General features: G+C 42.5%; 3 protein-coding genes across 10 annotated transcripts in view; 1 reads left to right on the top strand and 2 right to left on the bottom strand.

The window, feature by feature from the left end:
* The window catches only part of TMEM242 (transmembrane protein 242), a 42,334-nt gene extending 28,664 nt beyond the window's left edge, over positions 1 to 13,670 (bottom strand). Inside the window, 1 exon segment of the mRNA XM_040059226.2 lies at positions 13,492 to 13,670. Within this exon segment, the coding sequence (XP_039915160.2) occupies positions 13,492 to 13,670 (179 nt within the window).
* A 172-nt stretch (positions 13,671 to 13,842) lies between these two features.
* LOC120750020 (skin secretory protein xP2-like) lies at positions 13,843 to 14,829 on the bottom strand. The gene has a single exon (XM_040058134.1). The coding sequence runs from the start codon at positions 14,827 to 14,829 to the stop codon at positions 13,843 to 13,845; it is 987 nt and encodes a 328-aa protein (XP_039914068.1).
* The window catches only part of ZDHHC14 (zinc finger DHHC-type palmitoyltransferase 14), a 95,556-nt gene continuing 92,361 nt past the window's right edge, over positions 14,095 to 17,289 (top strand). For 4 of the 8 annotated variants that reach the window (XM_040059408.2, XM_040059410.2, XM_040059409.2 and 1 more), the window contains exon 1: positions 14,851 to 16,028. In XM_040059408.2, coding sequence (XP_039915342.1) covers positions 15,778 to 16,028 — 251 coding nt within the window. In that variant the 5' untranslated portion in view covers positions 14,851 to 15,777. Of the gene's footprint in view, positions 14,259 to 14,320; positions 14,514 to 14,849; positions 16,029 to 17,289 lie in introns of those variants that run through there. The other 4 variants (XM_040059403.2, XM_040059402.2, XM_040059407.2 and 1 more) reach the window with 4 other exon arrangements.

The raw sequence follows: 17,289 nt of genomic DNA, 5'->3' as shown, positions 1-17,289 counted from the left end.
GAGCTGAACCATTAAAACTAAATGTACACTGTTAAAAAAAAAATCAGTGAGCTCACTTAGAATAGCACTACAGAGACACAAATGGTCAAAAATAGGCTAACTAATATTTTTTATGCATTATTTTTATAGATTATGCATATTATGGATCTGAAATAACACCTGTTATTAAAATGATCCTTAAATCTGATCTTTGCTTCTTCATATCTATTTTTATATTATCTGCTGAACTCAATATTAAAAACTGTGCACCTTTTCAGAAAGTTACGTGTTCCATAGTCATTTGTCCCAGAGAATGGAAAGATGAAATTAATGTCTTAAAAACGCCACCTACAAAGCGGATTAGAAATATCACTGAATATTTTACTGCACTTCTTCTTTCTCTCTCTTTCTCTCTTGCTTCCATACTTGTAACTTTGCCAAAATAAAATCACTAAAGTGCATGCATTCATTAAAGGATCAATGTCTAACTGAGCACTGTGAGTTAGTTGGACCTGAGATTTTTTGAGAATCACAACGGTGTGGAAACTTTGACATGAATTACTGGACTTCATAAATCATTCCTGGACAATGAATTTCCATTTATTACACTGGCGCCATGCATGCCATTAATGGTAGACTTGAGTCTGTAATTCTGTTAGGCTTTAAAGAGGTCTTTGATTTTAGAGCCAAAACAGAAATTAAATCTAACTTCTCATCTCCTTCTGTGTTCACTGGATGGTGCTTTTGATTCTCTAGAAATCAGAGGACTAGAGAAAGAAATGGGAATACTGCATTTGAGAGCACATTGTCACATTCACTGAACTGAAAGTATGAGTATTCTTGCTTATGTCAGGATTGATACCGGGTTTAAACTACGGCTCTGATCTTACAATAAACCCTTGGGTCAGGAGGTAGCTCACAAGACTGCTTTATCAGCCCCATGAAAAGTTGTTGTTGTAAGGTCAGATGGGGTCATTGCTCTATCTGTCTGTGCACGGGGATATGGAGTTTGTACACGTGCACATAAGTTGCATGGATGTATATCCCACAGATTTTATTAAATCTAATGTCCCAGTGGCCAAACATGAATGGTTTGTCCTGTTACAGGGTATATGAGCCCCTGGAGGTCATGAATTATCAACTGAACCTGGAAGATCAACTTGGAAGAACCAGGAGGCACAGATGCTACTAAGCAGCTAATCAGAAACTAAAATTTCTGGTTAACATCTGACATTTTAAATGCTTTAATCTCAGAAGAAGCCACAGAAACTTACAGGTGTAGAGGAAAGCTACCTCACTCCCTCCTTTCTTTCCTCCCTTCCTCTTCAGGTGGATGAAGAACTGTGATCCCTTGAACTGATAGAAAAGGCTATCCCTGTCTGATATGAAGCAGAAAAGAAAGTGGAAGAGAGTCTTCCTAGTTTCATCTTTGACAAAAAATAAAAGTATAATTCTGAACTTTACAAACACCATGGTTGTGACATATTTTGCTCTGGGTGGACAAAGAAACGACAAAATGATCTGATATCAGATGCTTTTGGAGGGTATAAGTGGCACTTGGCCATGCAGATGATGGGCCCCTGTGATGTATGTTGCAATCTAATTTTTCTTCATTCCAAGCAGCACATCACAACCAATGGATCCAGCAGGCCTTCCAAAACTGTGGCAGCTACAAGCACAATTTCTCAGTGTTCTTCCAGTGAGCAAAGTTGTCTCAGATTTTAAGATCTTTGTTGGTCAATACAATTTATTTTGCTCTCCAAAATGTTAGAACAACAATGTAGTATGTTCTACTGAAACAATTAATTTTAAATAGTTTATTATATAAAGAATAATACGGTGCAATAGCATTCCTAAGGATGGAAGGAACCTTGCTTTTTTACTTAAGCAATTATAAATTGTAGCAACTTTTCAATTAAAGCTCAAAAGAGCGTGTTAATATTCAAAATTCAAAAGCTTTAATAATAAAAATTAGTATTGCCATTCTAATTATTACTGAAAAAAGAGTATGCTCTCTCAAAGAGGGCATTTTCAAAAAGAGTATTCTTATTTTCATGAATTTTAGAAATCAGAACATTTCTCTTTGATTTTTTTAATTTTAATTGCATTTTGCAAGATCTGGACATCTTTTGTCACTCCAGAGAATTCCTTCCTCTCTTGAAGGAAATGTGAAAATTTCCTTTTCTTCAAAAAAGGAAATTGTATGCCATTGTAATTAAAACTTGGTTTGAATCCTCACCTAGCATGAGAGAGTTATTTCCTCCCCAGCTGTATTTCTGCCTTCAAGCTGTGCAGTAGTTATGTCCTCTCACTCCCGGTGTAAGAAATTTGAGTGTCCATAGAGGACATGCTTCTGCACTGCTGGTGTCTTTGGCTGATGGTCATATATGATGGAGCATTTCTTCAAACACTGTTTTGGCACCTTCCCCTTTTAACAGGAACTTTCACCCCGTTAAAACCCCGTCCAAGGAGGAGCCACATGGGTTCTGTCAGCCCATCAAGCAACAGAACTAGCCCAAGCAGCTTCCAGCCTGAGCATCCCTTATCTATGGTGGCCAAATCCAGTGTTTCTTTTCTGAAATGGTCTCTGCATAGCAACACTAGATGGAGACTTAACACATAAAGTACTTGGGTTTATTTAATTCAAGGGGGTTAATTACGATGAACTCTTCTACTTGTGAGAAGTACTTAGATTTACATGTATTATACAACGTGTTTTTATTTAAAGTTTTCTGCTTGCCCTCCATTTTGTGTGAGGTGTTTGAAGGCAGGTGTTTTCTTCCTTCATCTCAGCTCTATGGCTGGCCTCCTGGAGAGGGACAGTAGGGAATGTGGGCTGCCTCCATCTGGCAGGGATATGGAGCAGTGACATACAGTTAATCTGCCCAAAAGAGTTTAGGTTTTGTTTTTGTGTGAGCCTTTCAAGATACAGGCCTAATCACTGACCTTCAAAAAGAGCATTCTAACTCCTCAGAGGCAGGGAAGGAGCTAATCTTACAAAGTGTAAGGAGATGGAGAGCTGTATCCTTCAGGTAGGTTGGTGGAGAGAAGAGATAAACTGGTGGTTTTCATGAGTTTGGAAGGAGGTGGGAAAAGGAGGTGGGAGGATTTTCTATTTTTTTTTCTTTTTTTTGCAACTTGCATTTGTCTTCTTGAGGAGGTGCGGAGGAAGGAAAGAAATTAGTACCTTTATTTTTTTCAGATATGAATGAAGAGAACAATTATGCCCTGTAAGCACTGGTTGAAATGAACATTCATTAAAGTAATGCCTTTCTTGCCCTGCAGACCCAGGTGGTGCTTGTGAGGCCGTGTTGCTGCTAATACATATTTGCCTGCCATCCCAGGGCTCAGAATTGCCTAGAGGCAGCAGCACTACTGAGATAGATATAGATAGACTGAAAGACATAATTTGACCAGGCTATTCCACATTGAAGGGTTCACCAAACCCTGCATAAAGAGATGGTGTGGGATGTACCCAGTCATAGGGATTCTCACAGAACTTGAAAAATTGACATTCCATGAATCCTGGCAGTCCATGTGGTCAACAAGCTGAGTGCACAACCCCTCACAACACAGCATGTGTGCAGCTTGGCTGGGTACGGACACTTCATCCAAGGTGTGTGGCAATGCCTGAAATAAACACAAGTTCTCCAGCTTTGCAGAAGCTGAGATTCTGCATTGGGGAAAGAGTGCCAGCTACCTACTCTGGAAGAGTAGAGACTTGACTATGACTGATATTTATTCTCTTCAGTGTAGTTGTAAGAACTGCATAAACACATCCTGTGGGAATGTGAATCCTGTCTTTTGTTCCCAGCAATGGGGGCGTCAACACTGGGCAAAGAGCTATCAATATTTCCAGAGTTACTGAAGATTATGTGGGGATATAAGTTGTGGAGAATGGCTTTGAAGATCTTCACTGAAAACAGACCCACCTTGGATTTGCTGAAGCTCATCTGTACTGGATGCCTCCTGAATATGCATGGCTGCCCAGAATGCCAGTTGGTGCTGAATGGCAGGTGCTAACTCTGAGACAAGCAACTGGCACGCAGAGAGCTTTTGATTATCTGCCGCTTGTTCCAAATACAGACCATAACATGGCGCCACAGGGAATGTTAGACTTCAAGATGCAAAACCTCATAAGTTACAAACTTATTGAAAAAAATGTATTTTATATATGTCTAGGAGTTCTAAGGTATTCAGATGTGATATCTACAGTTGGCTTATCTGGCTCAGGCAGGCTCAGGAGAGGCCTGAGATGCTGTCATGATTTCTTGAGCTGTTGCACAAGGAACAGGTAGAGTGGCAGCCAGCAAGCAAAGCAAAATAACAGGAGGTGGGGTGTGTTTGTAGTGTAGGCTGCACAAAGGTGACGGATGTGTGCTAGGCTCATTCTGAGCAGCATGCTGTGGTTAGGGACTGTGGTTAGAGCAGACAATTGCCGAGCGTTGTGCATAATGCATGACAGGCAGGGCTGTGGCATCCAGATAGAAACAGCGTGGGATGGATTTTGCACTAAAATATGCTCTGTGAATGTGAAGAAAGGATGGAGCCAGTCCGCTAGGAGAGCCCTAGCTTTGACCTGTGTGCCAAAAGCTGATCTGCACCAGATGGCTTGGATGAAGAGAATCACAAAAAATAGGGAAGTTAAACTGGGTTCTCATAAATGCCTGTGAGCTGTCCCTTCAAGCCACCAGTAATTTGCTTTTTGTTAGAATTTCTCTGTGGAAGAAATCTTCCCAATCGCAGTTATCTTCAGAAGTGGAAAAAAAGAACAAGTTTTTACAGATTATTTCCCCTCACAAGGTGTTCCTTCTGAGTATGGTGTCCCTAAAAGTCCACTTGCAGTTTCTCTCTGTTGATGTCCTCTGTCCCTAGTCCTCAGCTCTGAGTAGCCACTTGAAGGAAGATTCAGCCATCAACTTTACCAAGATGATTCATCATCTCTGAGGCATCAAGGCTGATGCTGTTTGCCTGAAGAACTCCTCATGGAAGAAGACTTCATTCTTCTATATGAAACCGCACTTAATACATTTTGGCATATAAATATTTATGTTTGTATCTCAAAGTTAATTTTTTCCCTCTTTTATTCCCTCTGGTATTCTGTATCTACACTCCTCTTAATCAAATAAAACATACCAATTCAGAATGCCTCCAAGACTAATCTTTGCATATTATTTTTTGCATTAATAATTTTCTTTAGAATTCTGAATAGTTTTCCTCAATTTGCTGATTACAATTTTATTGGTTTAAAATGTGATTGTACTCCAGACTGCCATTTGCTCATCAGAATTAATTTATATGAATGCTAATAGATTAGCACTAGAGTTAGGTTAAACTAACTCTATAAGAAATCAGATTTATAAACTCGTTCTCTTATTACGGTGTAAAAAGCATATGTTCTAAAGTATTTACAATCATTCTCAGAACTTTGGCCAAAACATTCTCTTGATCATACAAATAATCCCATAGCTTTTCTTATAAGCAATTCTTGAAATTTTTTAAGAATAATTATTGGTTAAAATAAGGTTAATAAATCTTATGGGACAAGATAGAAATAGATATAGTGACACCCACATGGACGTATTTGAAGAAGACAAACGTCTGAGAACACTTAAAAGCGAGCCATTATGTTGATTTCAATATGGAATATGCATTTATAAAGTGAAAATCAGATTTCCGTCAGATGTTGTACTAGTAGCAGAATTAATTGCTAAAACTCTGCTTCCATAAACACATACCTAGTTAGGCACACACTTCTGAGCAAAGTCCATCCATTTAAGTGTTCACAGAAATATAAGAATGATCACTATAGTAAATACATGAGCAAAAATAGCAGAAAAAGTGTTTTTGTTTTATGCCTCTGACCACATTTGTGTATGATCAGTGTCACATTTCTGTTGATTGTCAGACTTCCTTTCTCTACTGCAGTGTTGTCAGCCATATGATTCATGAGTCATATCTAGTCTTTTGTATACAAGGCTCATTGAATATTCAGATTCCATGGAGTATAAATTACCAAGTAACTAAACTTTTTTTTTTTTTTTTTTTTTTTTTTTAATCCTTCTTGCTGAGGGGGAAGGGAAGGAACCCAGGCTTTATAAATTTGAAATTAATTCAATCGTTGCAGTGCTGCACCCCTGAACAGCAGTCCTGGCTTATTGTCCTGAAAACAATAGCTCTGAGAGGAGTAAAATGACCTGTTCTCCCTTTAATTTTTTAACTCATTGTTTTATGTTAGGAAGGTGGGAAAGAGGTGTTGGTATGAAACCCAATACCAACACTGCTGTTTGCTGAGATAAAGTACATGCAGCGAGGGAGGGCAGGTCTAGAATAGACACAAAACCAAGTGGAAGGCAGGGAAAAGAAAGGCTCAAGAGAAAAGCAATAATATAATATTTAATCTTCCCAGTTAATGATGCTGAATGTGACAATGGAGAGATTTTCAAAACCAGTTATCTCCATTTTGAGATGGCCTAGTTAAGTGTTTAATGATGCAGGTAGCCTCACTCTGGGATTCATAGAAGTCTCCAATTGCTTGATTCCTCCAGAAAAACTTTTATGTATTTTGTGTTAATCCATATAAGCACCCATCATGGATGTGTTTCTCTGACTGCAATGGATAGCTCTTTTGTAAATGCTCAAAATGTGTAGTCCAAAACAGTGAAACAGCCCACAACTATATTATGAAGAAGGCTTTTCTCAAAATGAGTGTCATGCTCCCACATAAGCAGGAAGGAGTCACTTTTCTGCACTCCACAGCAAAGCCTAAGTTCCTACTTTCCCACAGTACTGTGAGTGGGTGTTTACTGAGGCAGCAGAGAAGAGAAGGAAGAGGCATGAGGAAATATACACAGAGGGGGGCAAAAAAGGTTGTATATGAGATAAACCAGAACATATTTGCAATTGTTTTGTTAACCAGAAGTACAGTTCCTTCTATAGCCTCAAGCAGGAAACAGGAGGGGAAAAGAAAACCTGTAAAAGGGATATATTTTTTTTAAGGGCAGTATTAGTTAAAGACCATTATCAAAATATTTTTAGTACATTAATTGGTTAATTAAAATAATTGTAGTTGACAGCATCCCTTTAATTGCATGACCCTTTGTAGATGCGTATTTTATTGTTCTTTGTTTTGTTTCCTATGGCAACAGAGTTAGGCAATTGTTTAAAGTGTCAGTCGGACTTCTCTTCACAGAAAGTAAGTTGAAACTTGCTCAGCTGAATGGGAAAGAGAGTAGAGGCTTCAAGTTTAACTATATTTTTTAAAAGTTTCTAGAAAATCAATGAAAGAAAGACAAATTGATGCCAACACTTTTTAAAGTACTTGGACGTGATGTACTATCACCCTGGGCAAGTCACGATGAGCTAGCTTATCTAACAGCCCGTCACTCTGGGATTTGAAGGTTCTGGTCCCCCTTCCTTTTCTGTCTTTTAGCTGCATCTTGTGTCCTCTCATGTTTTGTCAGCTCTTGCATCCTGTGGAATGCCTCCATGAGCACATCTGGTTGAGCCTGAAGTCCAGTGGCAGCCTAGACCAATGCAAGTCTGTCTACAGTGCTGTCTACAGTCCTTCTCTCTGCCTCTTTACCTTATATATATTCAAGTTTATATAACAGATATTTTTTAAAGAGGAAAGCTCTTTTCTCTTTCACTTCCCTTTCCCTGGGCATTCTGTTCCTGTCCCTCCCTTGTTGCAGTCCTTTGTCATGCTTTGTCATGTCCTTTGCCAAGTCATTTCAGGAAGTTAAAACAGCAGAAAATTAACTTGCTGAAAAAGAAAAAAGTGACTATTTTTTTTTTTTTTTCTGTTGGTATTCTTGTACCAGGACAGCTCTGCAAAATATTTGATAAGCTGTGGTGAGACTGCAAGGGAGAGGGTGGAAGGATGTGAGGCGAGGACCAACAGCCACCCTTTGCTGCTGGTTCAGGCGCAAGGAAATGAGGAGTGAGAGAGGCCTTCCTGCCTTGGTGCTGGTGAGCTGCGAGCTCTGCTCTGCCCTCGGGTACCCATCTTTTGTCACTTCACTTTTGGGCCTGTGGTGGCAGCCAGCTGGCCCCTGGTCAGCCCGTGGGCAGGCTCCCGTTAGCCACAGTGCGCGGTGCTGGCGTCACATTGGGAGCGTCACGTGGATCGTGGGGCACAGTGAGGTGGCTGTGATGGGGAGGGGAAATCCAGCTTGCTTCATCCACTGCCTCCACTGACACTTGTCCTTATATTTATTGTGCAGAACGCAAAGAATGAGACCTGGCTCAACAGTAGGGAGTTGAAAATAGCCAAAAACCAGCCAGAAACTGAAAAGATAAAGAGTACAGAAAGGTATGACCCATCATCATTTGTTTATTTCTCTGAAGGGCTACGTTCATTTCCCATACATATTCCTAAAAAAAAAAAAAAGATTAAAGAGGAAGCCCACTGAAGAAGAATTGGTTTGATGAAGTGGGATTAGGATATTAGAAATTTCTGTATAGTACCGACTTATGAAATGATGCTGTTCTGCATCTACAAAGCTCTTCATGGGGAAGAAAAGCATCAAACAAACTGTAATTCACTCTACTAACACATGATGGAAGACTAAGGAAAACTATTTCCTGGCTCCAGTGAGGGAACTTTTGATGTGACTGGTAACACTGGAAAATGTATGGGTTTTCCTCATGTAACTGTACTTTCTTGGCCCTTTCTTTTGGCTGGCTCATGTTCTGTGTCAGCTTCGCAGAATGAAAGAACTTTTTTTTCCCCTTCAGTCAATTTAGAGCAAGACAAAATGTTCAATGGGCTTAATACTGTTAACTTCATACAATGCTCATCTTTATTTTTTCAATTGAAACTGTAAGATTTGGAGGCAGTCTACCTTCATCTTTGGAAACAGTCACTGATCAGGGAAGCATGGCCAATTCCAAAAACTTCTGGATTTTAATTGCATTTTAAGGAGAATTCTCATTTTATTCTGCTGGAATAAATTTAAATATCCATAGATTCTGATTTCTATCCAAAGCAATGAAGTTGTATGGTAGAAGACCAAAGTCAGAAGCTGAAAAACTACCAAAATATTCCAGACTTTATATGATTAGGCAATTTCAGATTTTTAATTTACAAACAACTGTGTTTCTAATGCTTCAAAACAGGAAAAACAAAAGCCACTGCAACATGAAGTGGATAAACGTAAACACAAAATTGACTCTGGTCTCCAGAACTTGCCATGAAAAAGCTCTCTTGCCATGAAAAAGTTCATCTTGCCTTCTAAACTCACCCACTGCAGAGAAGTAATATATGTTACACTTTGTTAGAAGGCTGTACAATAAGTGACAGTCATCTTAGTCTTTCAAAAGGCAAGACTTAAGAGACACTTAACAGCTTTTTGGACCTGCTTAAGTTGATCACATTGCTGTTGTAAAAAAAACCCCCAAACATATTTTTTTTATTCTTCAGAGAGATTCTGATGTGCATTCTCACTCTCTGTTTCTGCCAACTCCTATGAAATGTAATATTCCTAGTTTGCACAAAACCTTTTGCAAGGAAACTACGTATTTTCACAAAATGAATAGTTGGTAATGGTAGACTCTAAAATGATGGCAGGGAGAGGTAACTCCTGAAAAACAGCACAGAAAAAGGAGAGAAATGTTTGATCAGAAAAACAGGTATATTGTAGAAGACTTTTAGGATTATTTGCTCTTAACATTGTAAACTGGCATGTATGATGTACTGTACCATTCAGCAAGTATGGAATGTGCAAGACACTGTCAGTGTCTTGAATGGCAATGTTATTACCACTACTTTGAATTATTTTTCATTTATCTCTCAAAGTTAATTGTGAAAGGTGTCTATGATATGCCTAGAAAAAGTGTCCACAGCAGTGCCTAACTTATTCCCATCTGTAAGAATAGCAGTACTTCCAGTTCAATATTTGACACTTCAAGTATTTTAGATATTTGTTTATATAATCCCCTTTTTTGATTGGAAGCAAAAAGCAATTTGGCAGTGTTAGATATATGGTGTACAGAGACCTTATGACCAAAATTCTGCAATTTGCTAGTTTGTGTTTATTTAACCACTTGAACACTTTTCCTGATACTGCTTCCAACACATTCAAGCAGATTCTGCCATGAAGCATGGTAACAGATATTCTATATATGTAAGGTGACATGTCATCAGAGCAAATTAGCTTCCCTGTTGTTTCAAGATTTACCCTTGTGACACCTCCACACTGTAGACAGGGTAAGAGACAAGAATTTTCAGCAGCAACAGCTTTTGCATTACGATTTGCCTAACAGAAAGATTGTCTTGGTTTCTTTTAAGCTAGGTAACATTGCTGCATCATATTCATCTTTTTCATGAGATCAACCTGAGTCACAACTAAGAAATCAGAAGAGTACAATCTGCAACACATGAACCTACAAAGTTTTATGAAAGGAGAATATTTGTCCTACTTGCTGTAAGATTTCAACAATTTAGGGCCTCAAACCAATTTTCATTAATGTAAGTAAACATTAATGAAATAAATAAATAAATACATTGAGGAACAATGTTGAATTTTGTGAAACATTACTATATTTAATGCTTTTTGTAGGGGAGTTTTCAAATTGTTTTGAAAAAACTTCAAAGGGGTATTGATATAAAAGATACTATTAATACTTTAAATTCCAATGCAATACTAGTACTAATTAGGGACTAAAATAGGCCATCGTGGAAAGTACAGTGTGTAGGACTGGATGATCCTGGTAGAATCAAAATAGATTCACTACTGAAAATAAAAGAGTGTTTGTTCTCCGAGTTAGAGTTTTAGAATTATTTTTCCCAGCACTCCTCAAATTCCTTCATGTATTTCTCTCAGTTCATATGCCTGAGGTTCACTTCTCAACTACAGCATCCTACAACCCAAGGAAAGATGGTGGCATGAGACAGCAGCTTGAATGAGGCGCTGGTATTGTTTACAACTGTTTCGCTTTTAAAGAGTGTTTCTGAAATTAGCCTGAGTGCTACCTGTGAAGATAAGCCAACAATGACTATTTTGCAGAAACCATTTGCTCTGTTTGTGAATGTCTAAAATATTCCATAATCTCAGGAGAGAACAGTGCCATTTGACATGATACAGTCATTAATATTGTCAAAGCACTGAAGACAGAGCTCCAGCAATATGCTAATAGAAACCTGATGAAGACTAAAAATGCTTGTCAGTGAACCAAAAAAATCTGTCAGCAGCCTTCTGAATACATAGGCACTGTATTCATTAAGAAAGAAAAGTTATTAGCTGTTTATAAAGACCATTTCAAAGAATAAAAAATGCTGTGATATCTAAGTTATGAGATTGCAGGCAAACTGTTGACAACAGGCACTACAAGAGGAGGAGGAGTGGGGAAGGAATAATGTGGCAGCATCTATTACATGTGTGGAAAAAGGATGCCGATGCATTTTCATGAGAGATGATATCAGAAATTATTTTTACATCCTGCTGCAAAAGGACTACTTCTTTACGCCTTGCAGAGGGAGACACCGCCCCATATTTTTCCCATGTGTCATGCCAAAATTATTTCTGTGTATCAATAAAATGGATTGTAGAATCACCAGGAGAGTGTCTACCAGGCTACTCTGTGTAATTTGGTTACCAAAGTAATTAGTTTCCTCCAAGGAAGGGGAAGTTATCCAGTGCTGGTCAGACTGTACCACCGTCCCTTTGTTATCAGGCACTGTTTATGGATAAAGAATTAGCTTATTGTATTAAAGGGATAAATATTCCATTTGAAAATTCAAAATGAAATTATGAAAACAGAAAACACATTGCTTGAGAACTCAACTGCGTCCTTACATGTTTTTGCTGTCTCTCCTAGGACAAGATTCAGCTATGAGAGATGCAGGCGATTTTTTCTCAACTTTTTACAAAAGTTTGCTCAGTTTGTTTTTGGCTTTTCTGAACTATATTCATTCCTACCACATGTCCCAGACTTGTTCATTCTCTATAGCTTACATAGCCGTGCTAGTAAATTGCAAAAATATAAACGATGAATCAAAATAAATCTTTGTTAGCACTGGTTTATGCCCGCTTAACCACTGCAGATCATAAAATTATAGAATCATTTTGTTCGGAAAAGACCTTTAAGATCATTTAGTTTAACTGTAAACCTGACACTGCCAAATCCACCATGTCCCAGAGCACCACATCTACAATCTTTTAAATACCTCCAGGGGTGGTGATTCCATCACTTCCCTGGGCAGCCTTTTCCAATGCTTGACTACTAGTGTAGAAATTTTTCCTAATATCCAACCTAAACCTTCCTTGGCACAACTTGAGGCCATTTCCTTTTGTCCTGTTTCTTGTTATTCAGGAGAAGAGACTGACCCCACCTGGCTACAACCTCCTTTCAGGTAGAAAGAGCAGTGAACTCTCCCCAGGCCTCCTTTTCTCCAGGCTAAACAACTCCTGCTCCTTCAACTGCTCGTCATTATGTGCTCCAGGCCCGTCACCAGCTTCATAGCTCTTCTTTGGACGCATATGGAGAATGTACGAGGCAGAAACAACAGCAAGCAGCCTTGAGAGTGGTTCTGCCTTAACTGTGGGAAGCCTCCCTGGGCTTTCTGCAAGCACCCCTGCCACCAGTGCCCACGTGAGATGAGTTTGGTGCAGGATGGCATTTATAGGAAAACTTTCCCTTCATGGCTCATACCTTTGTGATGTGCAGTACTTTCTGGTATGTGAAGTCAGGACACAGTGAAGGTCTGTACAAACATGTCGACACTGGTGGACAAACCTTGTACTTCCAGCAATGTGCCCACATGGAAAAGAAGGCCAACGGCCATCCTATATCAGGAATAGCGTGGCCAGCAGGAGCAGGGAGGTCATTCTTCCCCCAGACTTGGCACTGGTGAGGCTGCACCTTGAGTGCTGTGCCCAGTTCTGGGCCCCTGAGTTTAGGAAGGATGCCGAGATTCAGGAGCGTGTCTGGAGAAGGGCAACAAGGCTGGTGAAGGGTCTGGAACACAAGTCCTAGAAGTAGTGGCTGAGGGATATAGAGTTGTTTAGCCTGGAAAACAGGAGGCTTGGGGGAGACCTTATCACTCTCTACAACTGAAAGGAGGTTCAAGCCAGATGGGGGTTGGTCTCTCCTCTCAGGCGATCAGCAATAGGCACGAGGACACAGTCATAAGCTGCCCCGAGGGAAGTTTAGGTTGGACATTCAGAAGTTCTTCACAGAAGGGGTGATTGAACATTGGAATGGACTGCCCGTGGAGGTGGTGGAGTCACCATCCCTAGAAAGGTTTTTAAGGTAAGACTGTATGTGGCATTTAGTGCCATGGTCTAGTTGACAAGATGGTGTTACTTCATAGGTTGGACGTGATGATATCAAAGGCCTTTTCCGACATAGCTGACTCTGATTCCAGCAGCATAATGGAGCATGTGGATGAAGTTGGTGGAGCAGTGAAGCGCTGGCATGCACGAGAAGCAGGGACAGCCGCGGGCTGGCCCAGCACCGCCGCAGTCGAGCACTCTGGGCAGGTGGGGCAGGAACCACCCTAAGTTATACCGGGTGACCGGAACGCGGGGGGCCGCGTGGCTCCCGACGGAACGGATCAGGGATTCCAGCACCGTCCTTCCGGCCTGACTGAAAGACAAACCCAGACGCGGTCCTCCGCCGCGGAGGAGGGCACGTAGGGCTGCCCGGGGGAAAGCGGGGCCGTGCATACGGCGACAGACGCGGGGCATGGCCGGGCTGGGCCGGACAGAGTCTCCGCCCCCGGAGAGCCGCGGGGGCAGCCCAGCCCAGCCCGGCCCGGCCCGGCCCCGCCCCGCCAGGACGGCTCGGAAGGCATGCTGGGGCTTGTAGTCCCGCGCGACGCCGTTCCGCCTCCGGCTGCAGAACTACAACCGAGCGAAACTACAACTCCCGGCGGGCGGAGGGGCGTGTCCCGATCGCCGTAGACCGCACGGGGTGGGCACGAGTCCTGCTCGGTCGGGCCGCGCGGGTGGGGCTTCTCCGTGCCCATCGTTCGCTGGCGGGACTCGCCCGCCCTCGGCCCGGCAGCGGCAGCGGAGCCGGACGCGGTTGCCGCCCGGGGCTGGCGGCACACACCGCTCGCGGTTCAGCGGAGCGTGGGGCGGAGGCGGCTCGGCCGAGCGGGAGGCGGCGGCAGCGGGAGCGGGACTCCAGTGCGGACAGCCGCTGCTCGCCTCGCTGCCCTGCGCTTCCAGCCCGGCCGGCGGGCGGCTGCCTGCGGGGAGGTGGCGATGGAGAAGAGTTAGTGCAGTCACCGCTCTCCAGTGGCCGGGGAGAGGGCCGGGCCGGGCTGGCTGGTGCGTGGGACCTGCTGCCCCATCGCCGAGAAGCGGCTGAGTGACCGACCGGCCGAGGGGGGCGGAGGGTGCGCGCCTGTGTGGTCCCGTCCCCCGCCGGCTCCTCCCGCGGGCGGGCGGCCGGCGCTGCGGTGGTTACCGCCTCCCCCTGAAAATGAAGAGGTGGTGGCAGCTGCTGCTTCGGGGTCTGGCTGCCGGGGGGAAAGCCGGATAGAGGCTCGTAAAGAAGGGTGAAGAGAAAGTCGCCGCTCTCTGGTTGGCGAAGGGGGAAGCCGGGCGTTTTTCTCACCTTGCTGCGGGGCCAGAGCGCAGCGAAGCCAGGGGCGCCGGCGGGGAGCCGCTCCCGTGCGCCGGGGGAGGGGGCGGGATGCGGGGGGGGGCCCGGCACCGCCGCGGGCCGTGGGCGAGAGCCTGCGGCGGGGCGGGGTGCGAGCGGCCGCGGCGGCGCTGAGCCGGGCGGCGAGGATGGTGCGGGGAGGGAGAGGTCCTGGCAGAGATCTAGCGGCGGCGGAGCCTCCCTGTCCCCTGCCTCCCAACCTCCCTCCCGCGGGGCCGAGGCGCTGGGGAGCATGAGGCGGCGGCGGGGACCTGTTGTGTAGGGGGAAGCGCGGGCGGGGAGGATGAGGAGGACCTGCTCCCGAGGCCCTGGTGTCTGTCGGCGACCGGCCGTGCCCCGGGCTGCCACGGGCTCGGGAGAATCCCGTCCTGTGGAGCGGTGACGGGGAGCCCCGCGCCCCTGGGTCTGCGCGGAGCGGCGGCCGCTTCCCGCTGGACTGCGGCTTCAGGAAGAGGAGAGCTTCAAGTGTTCTTCGGAAGCTGGAGTTGCAGCCTGGTTCCTTACTTGCCTTTTTTTTTTTCTTTTCTTTTCTTTTTCTTTTTTTTTTTTTTCCTCCCCACCCCCTTAATGATTCGTTTCGCGTGTCTCTCTCGAGGGAACGTCTTAGGAATGGTCATTTTTAGCAGTGGAATCTGCTGCGCAAAGGAGGATTATAACAAATCTCTATGAATGATAGACTCGATTGCTAAACCTTGCCTTGGCCAACCTTCTGACCCTCGGAGAAAACTCTCAGGGTGTGCGTGGGAAGGAAAAAACCTTCCCATTTGAAAATAAACTTGATTAAAAAAGACTTTTTTTTTTTTTTTCTTTTTTGAGAGCCTAGCTGATTTGTAGTGACTTTTTTTTTTCTTTTTTTCTTTTTCTTTTTTTTTTTTATTTTCTTTTTGTTCTGTTTTATGATAAGTTGTTTTTAAAAGGATTGTCCTACGTGGTTGTTTTGTAACTGGTGGAGGAAGGAACAATCTCAAGCATTTCTGATGTGACAGCTTTGGTTTCTGAAGAGTTAAGTGCTGTTTGCATGATACACCTATTCCTAGTCTGGTAGCAGAGTTTTCGTCGTTTTATTTGCTTTTTTTATTAACTGGGGCTGGTGGAGAGGGCTCTCTTGGCCAGAAGAATATTTGCACATATATATTTGTATATATTTTTGGTGGGGTTCTCCCCACATTTTACTCTTTCTTGATGACTCCTGGAGGTGGTAGTGGGCCCATGAAAGACTGTGAATACAGTCAGATCAGCACACACAGCTCTTCGTCTCCCATGGAGTCTCCCCATAAGAAAAAGAAATCAGTTCCTAAGAGAAAATGGGAGGTTTTTCCTGGAAGAAACAAATTCTTCTGCAATGGGAGGATCATGATGGCACGACAGACTGGAGTCTTCTACCTGACTCTTGTTCTCATCTTGGTCACCAGTGGACTCTTCTTTGCATTTGAGTAAGTGACTTTGAAGTCTTCATATATTCCTTCTCCTCCTATAGTTATTTATTTACTGGCTGAAAGCAAAATTACCTTTTTTATTTAGGAGAGGATGCTGACTGAATTCCACTAATGTTGATTTATATAATTGAAAATGTGATCCGAGAGTGTTCACAATACAGTTTCGGTTATCATAGTCTGTGGAAAACTAATGAGAATTAAGGTTGAAGTTGCTTTTATACCACAAGTTTCCAGCTCTTGCTGGTGTTGAAACAGGAGGGTATAACAGCAGGTTTGGAATGACCAGGAAATGATGAAGCTCCTCATCTGTCAGTTATTCTGAGAATCAAAACTGGCCCATGCAAAAATACTGACCCTTTGTCACAGAACTGAATGCAAGAAAAGCAATGTTTGGGGTTTTTTTTCTCTTGACATTGTTTTAATAACTTATAGATGAGAGTTCAAAGTGAGGAGAAAAAAAAAGAGCTATACAATTTTGCATGTACCTAGCTTTCCACCACTAGGTAACAGCATTACTTTCTCTTTTTGATAACTTGTATGTGAGTTTAGTCTTAGTTTAAGCTACATTTGCTTTGGAGGTTTGGACTGTATTTTTTTTAAATAAGCTTCTGGCATCCTTCTAGGGCCTTTTTCTCTGTAGCTCTGGAGTCCTTTTCATCTGTATAAAGTGAACACACAGTGACAGCAAATCAAATGTACTGATTTTTGCTCTTATGTTGTAGTAGTTAAATTAACTACACATGGCAGTAAAGAATTAGGCACTTGATGTGAGCAATACAGTGTAACTTTTATTTACTTACTTTTATTTAGGAATCAAGTACAAAGAAGTTCACACTGCTAAAACACTTCCTATAAGAATAATTGAGTTATCTTAATGGGTTAGCGCTCCTTTACCTGCTTTAAATTATTGTAGTTTGACTTGTGGCAGGAAAATATCTTCAAATTACTTTTTTTCTGCAATAAGAACTATCATTTATAACTAAGCTTCAGTGTTGCCTCCAGAAATTGTTTTGCTAAGCAGTACAGTTGAAAACCAAAGGTCATTCATTACTTGGTGTCCTCAATCAAAAAGGTGGGGACATTAACAAACCCTAGATTGGACCCATTAAATGCAGATCATGTTAACAATAGTGGTAGTAGTACAGAAAGTAAAAATGCTTAGTAGGTAACCAGTGGATAAATGTGAGCTCGGTAGATGACATGTCATTAGTGGGCTCCGGGTTACTTTAGAGGGGTTTATTAAATGTAAATCTTCTGC

This window comes from Hirundo rustica, chromosome 3 (genome assembly GCF_015227805.2).
Source record: "Hirundo rustica isolate bHirRus1 chromosome 3, bHirRus1.pri.v3, whole genome shotgun sequence".
Lineage (NCBI taxonomy): Eukaryota > Metazoa > Chordata > Aves > Passeriformes > Hirundinidae > Hirundo > Hirundo rustica.
Note: the sequence above shows the minus strand (reverse complement) of the source record. Positions and strands in the feature narration are given on the sequence as shown.

What these genes read in the sequence shown, in the direction of transcription:
- LOC120750020 (XM_040058134.1), bottom strand. Translation starts at nt 14,829, where the DNA reads ATGCTCCCCAGCGCCTCGGCCCCGCGGGAGGGAGGTTGGGAGGCAGGG.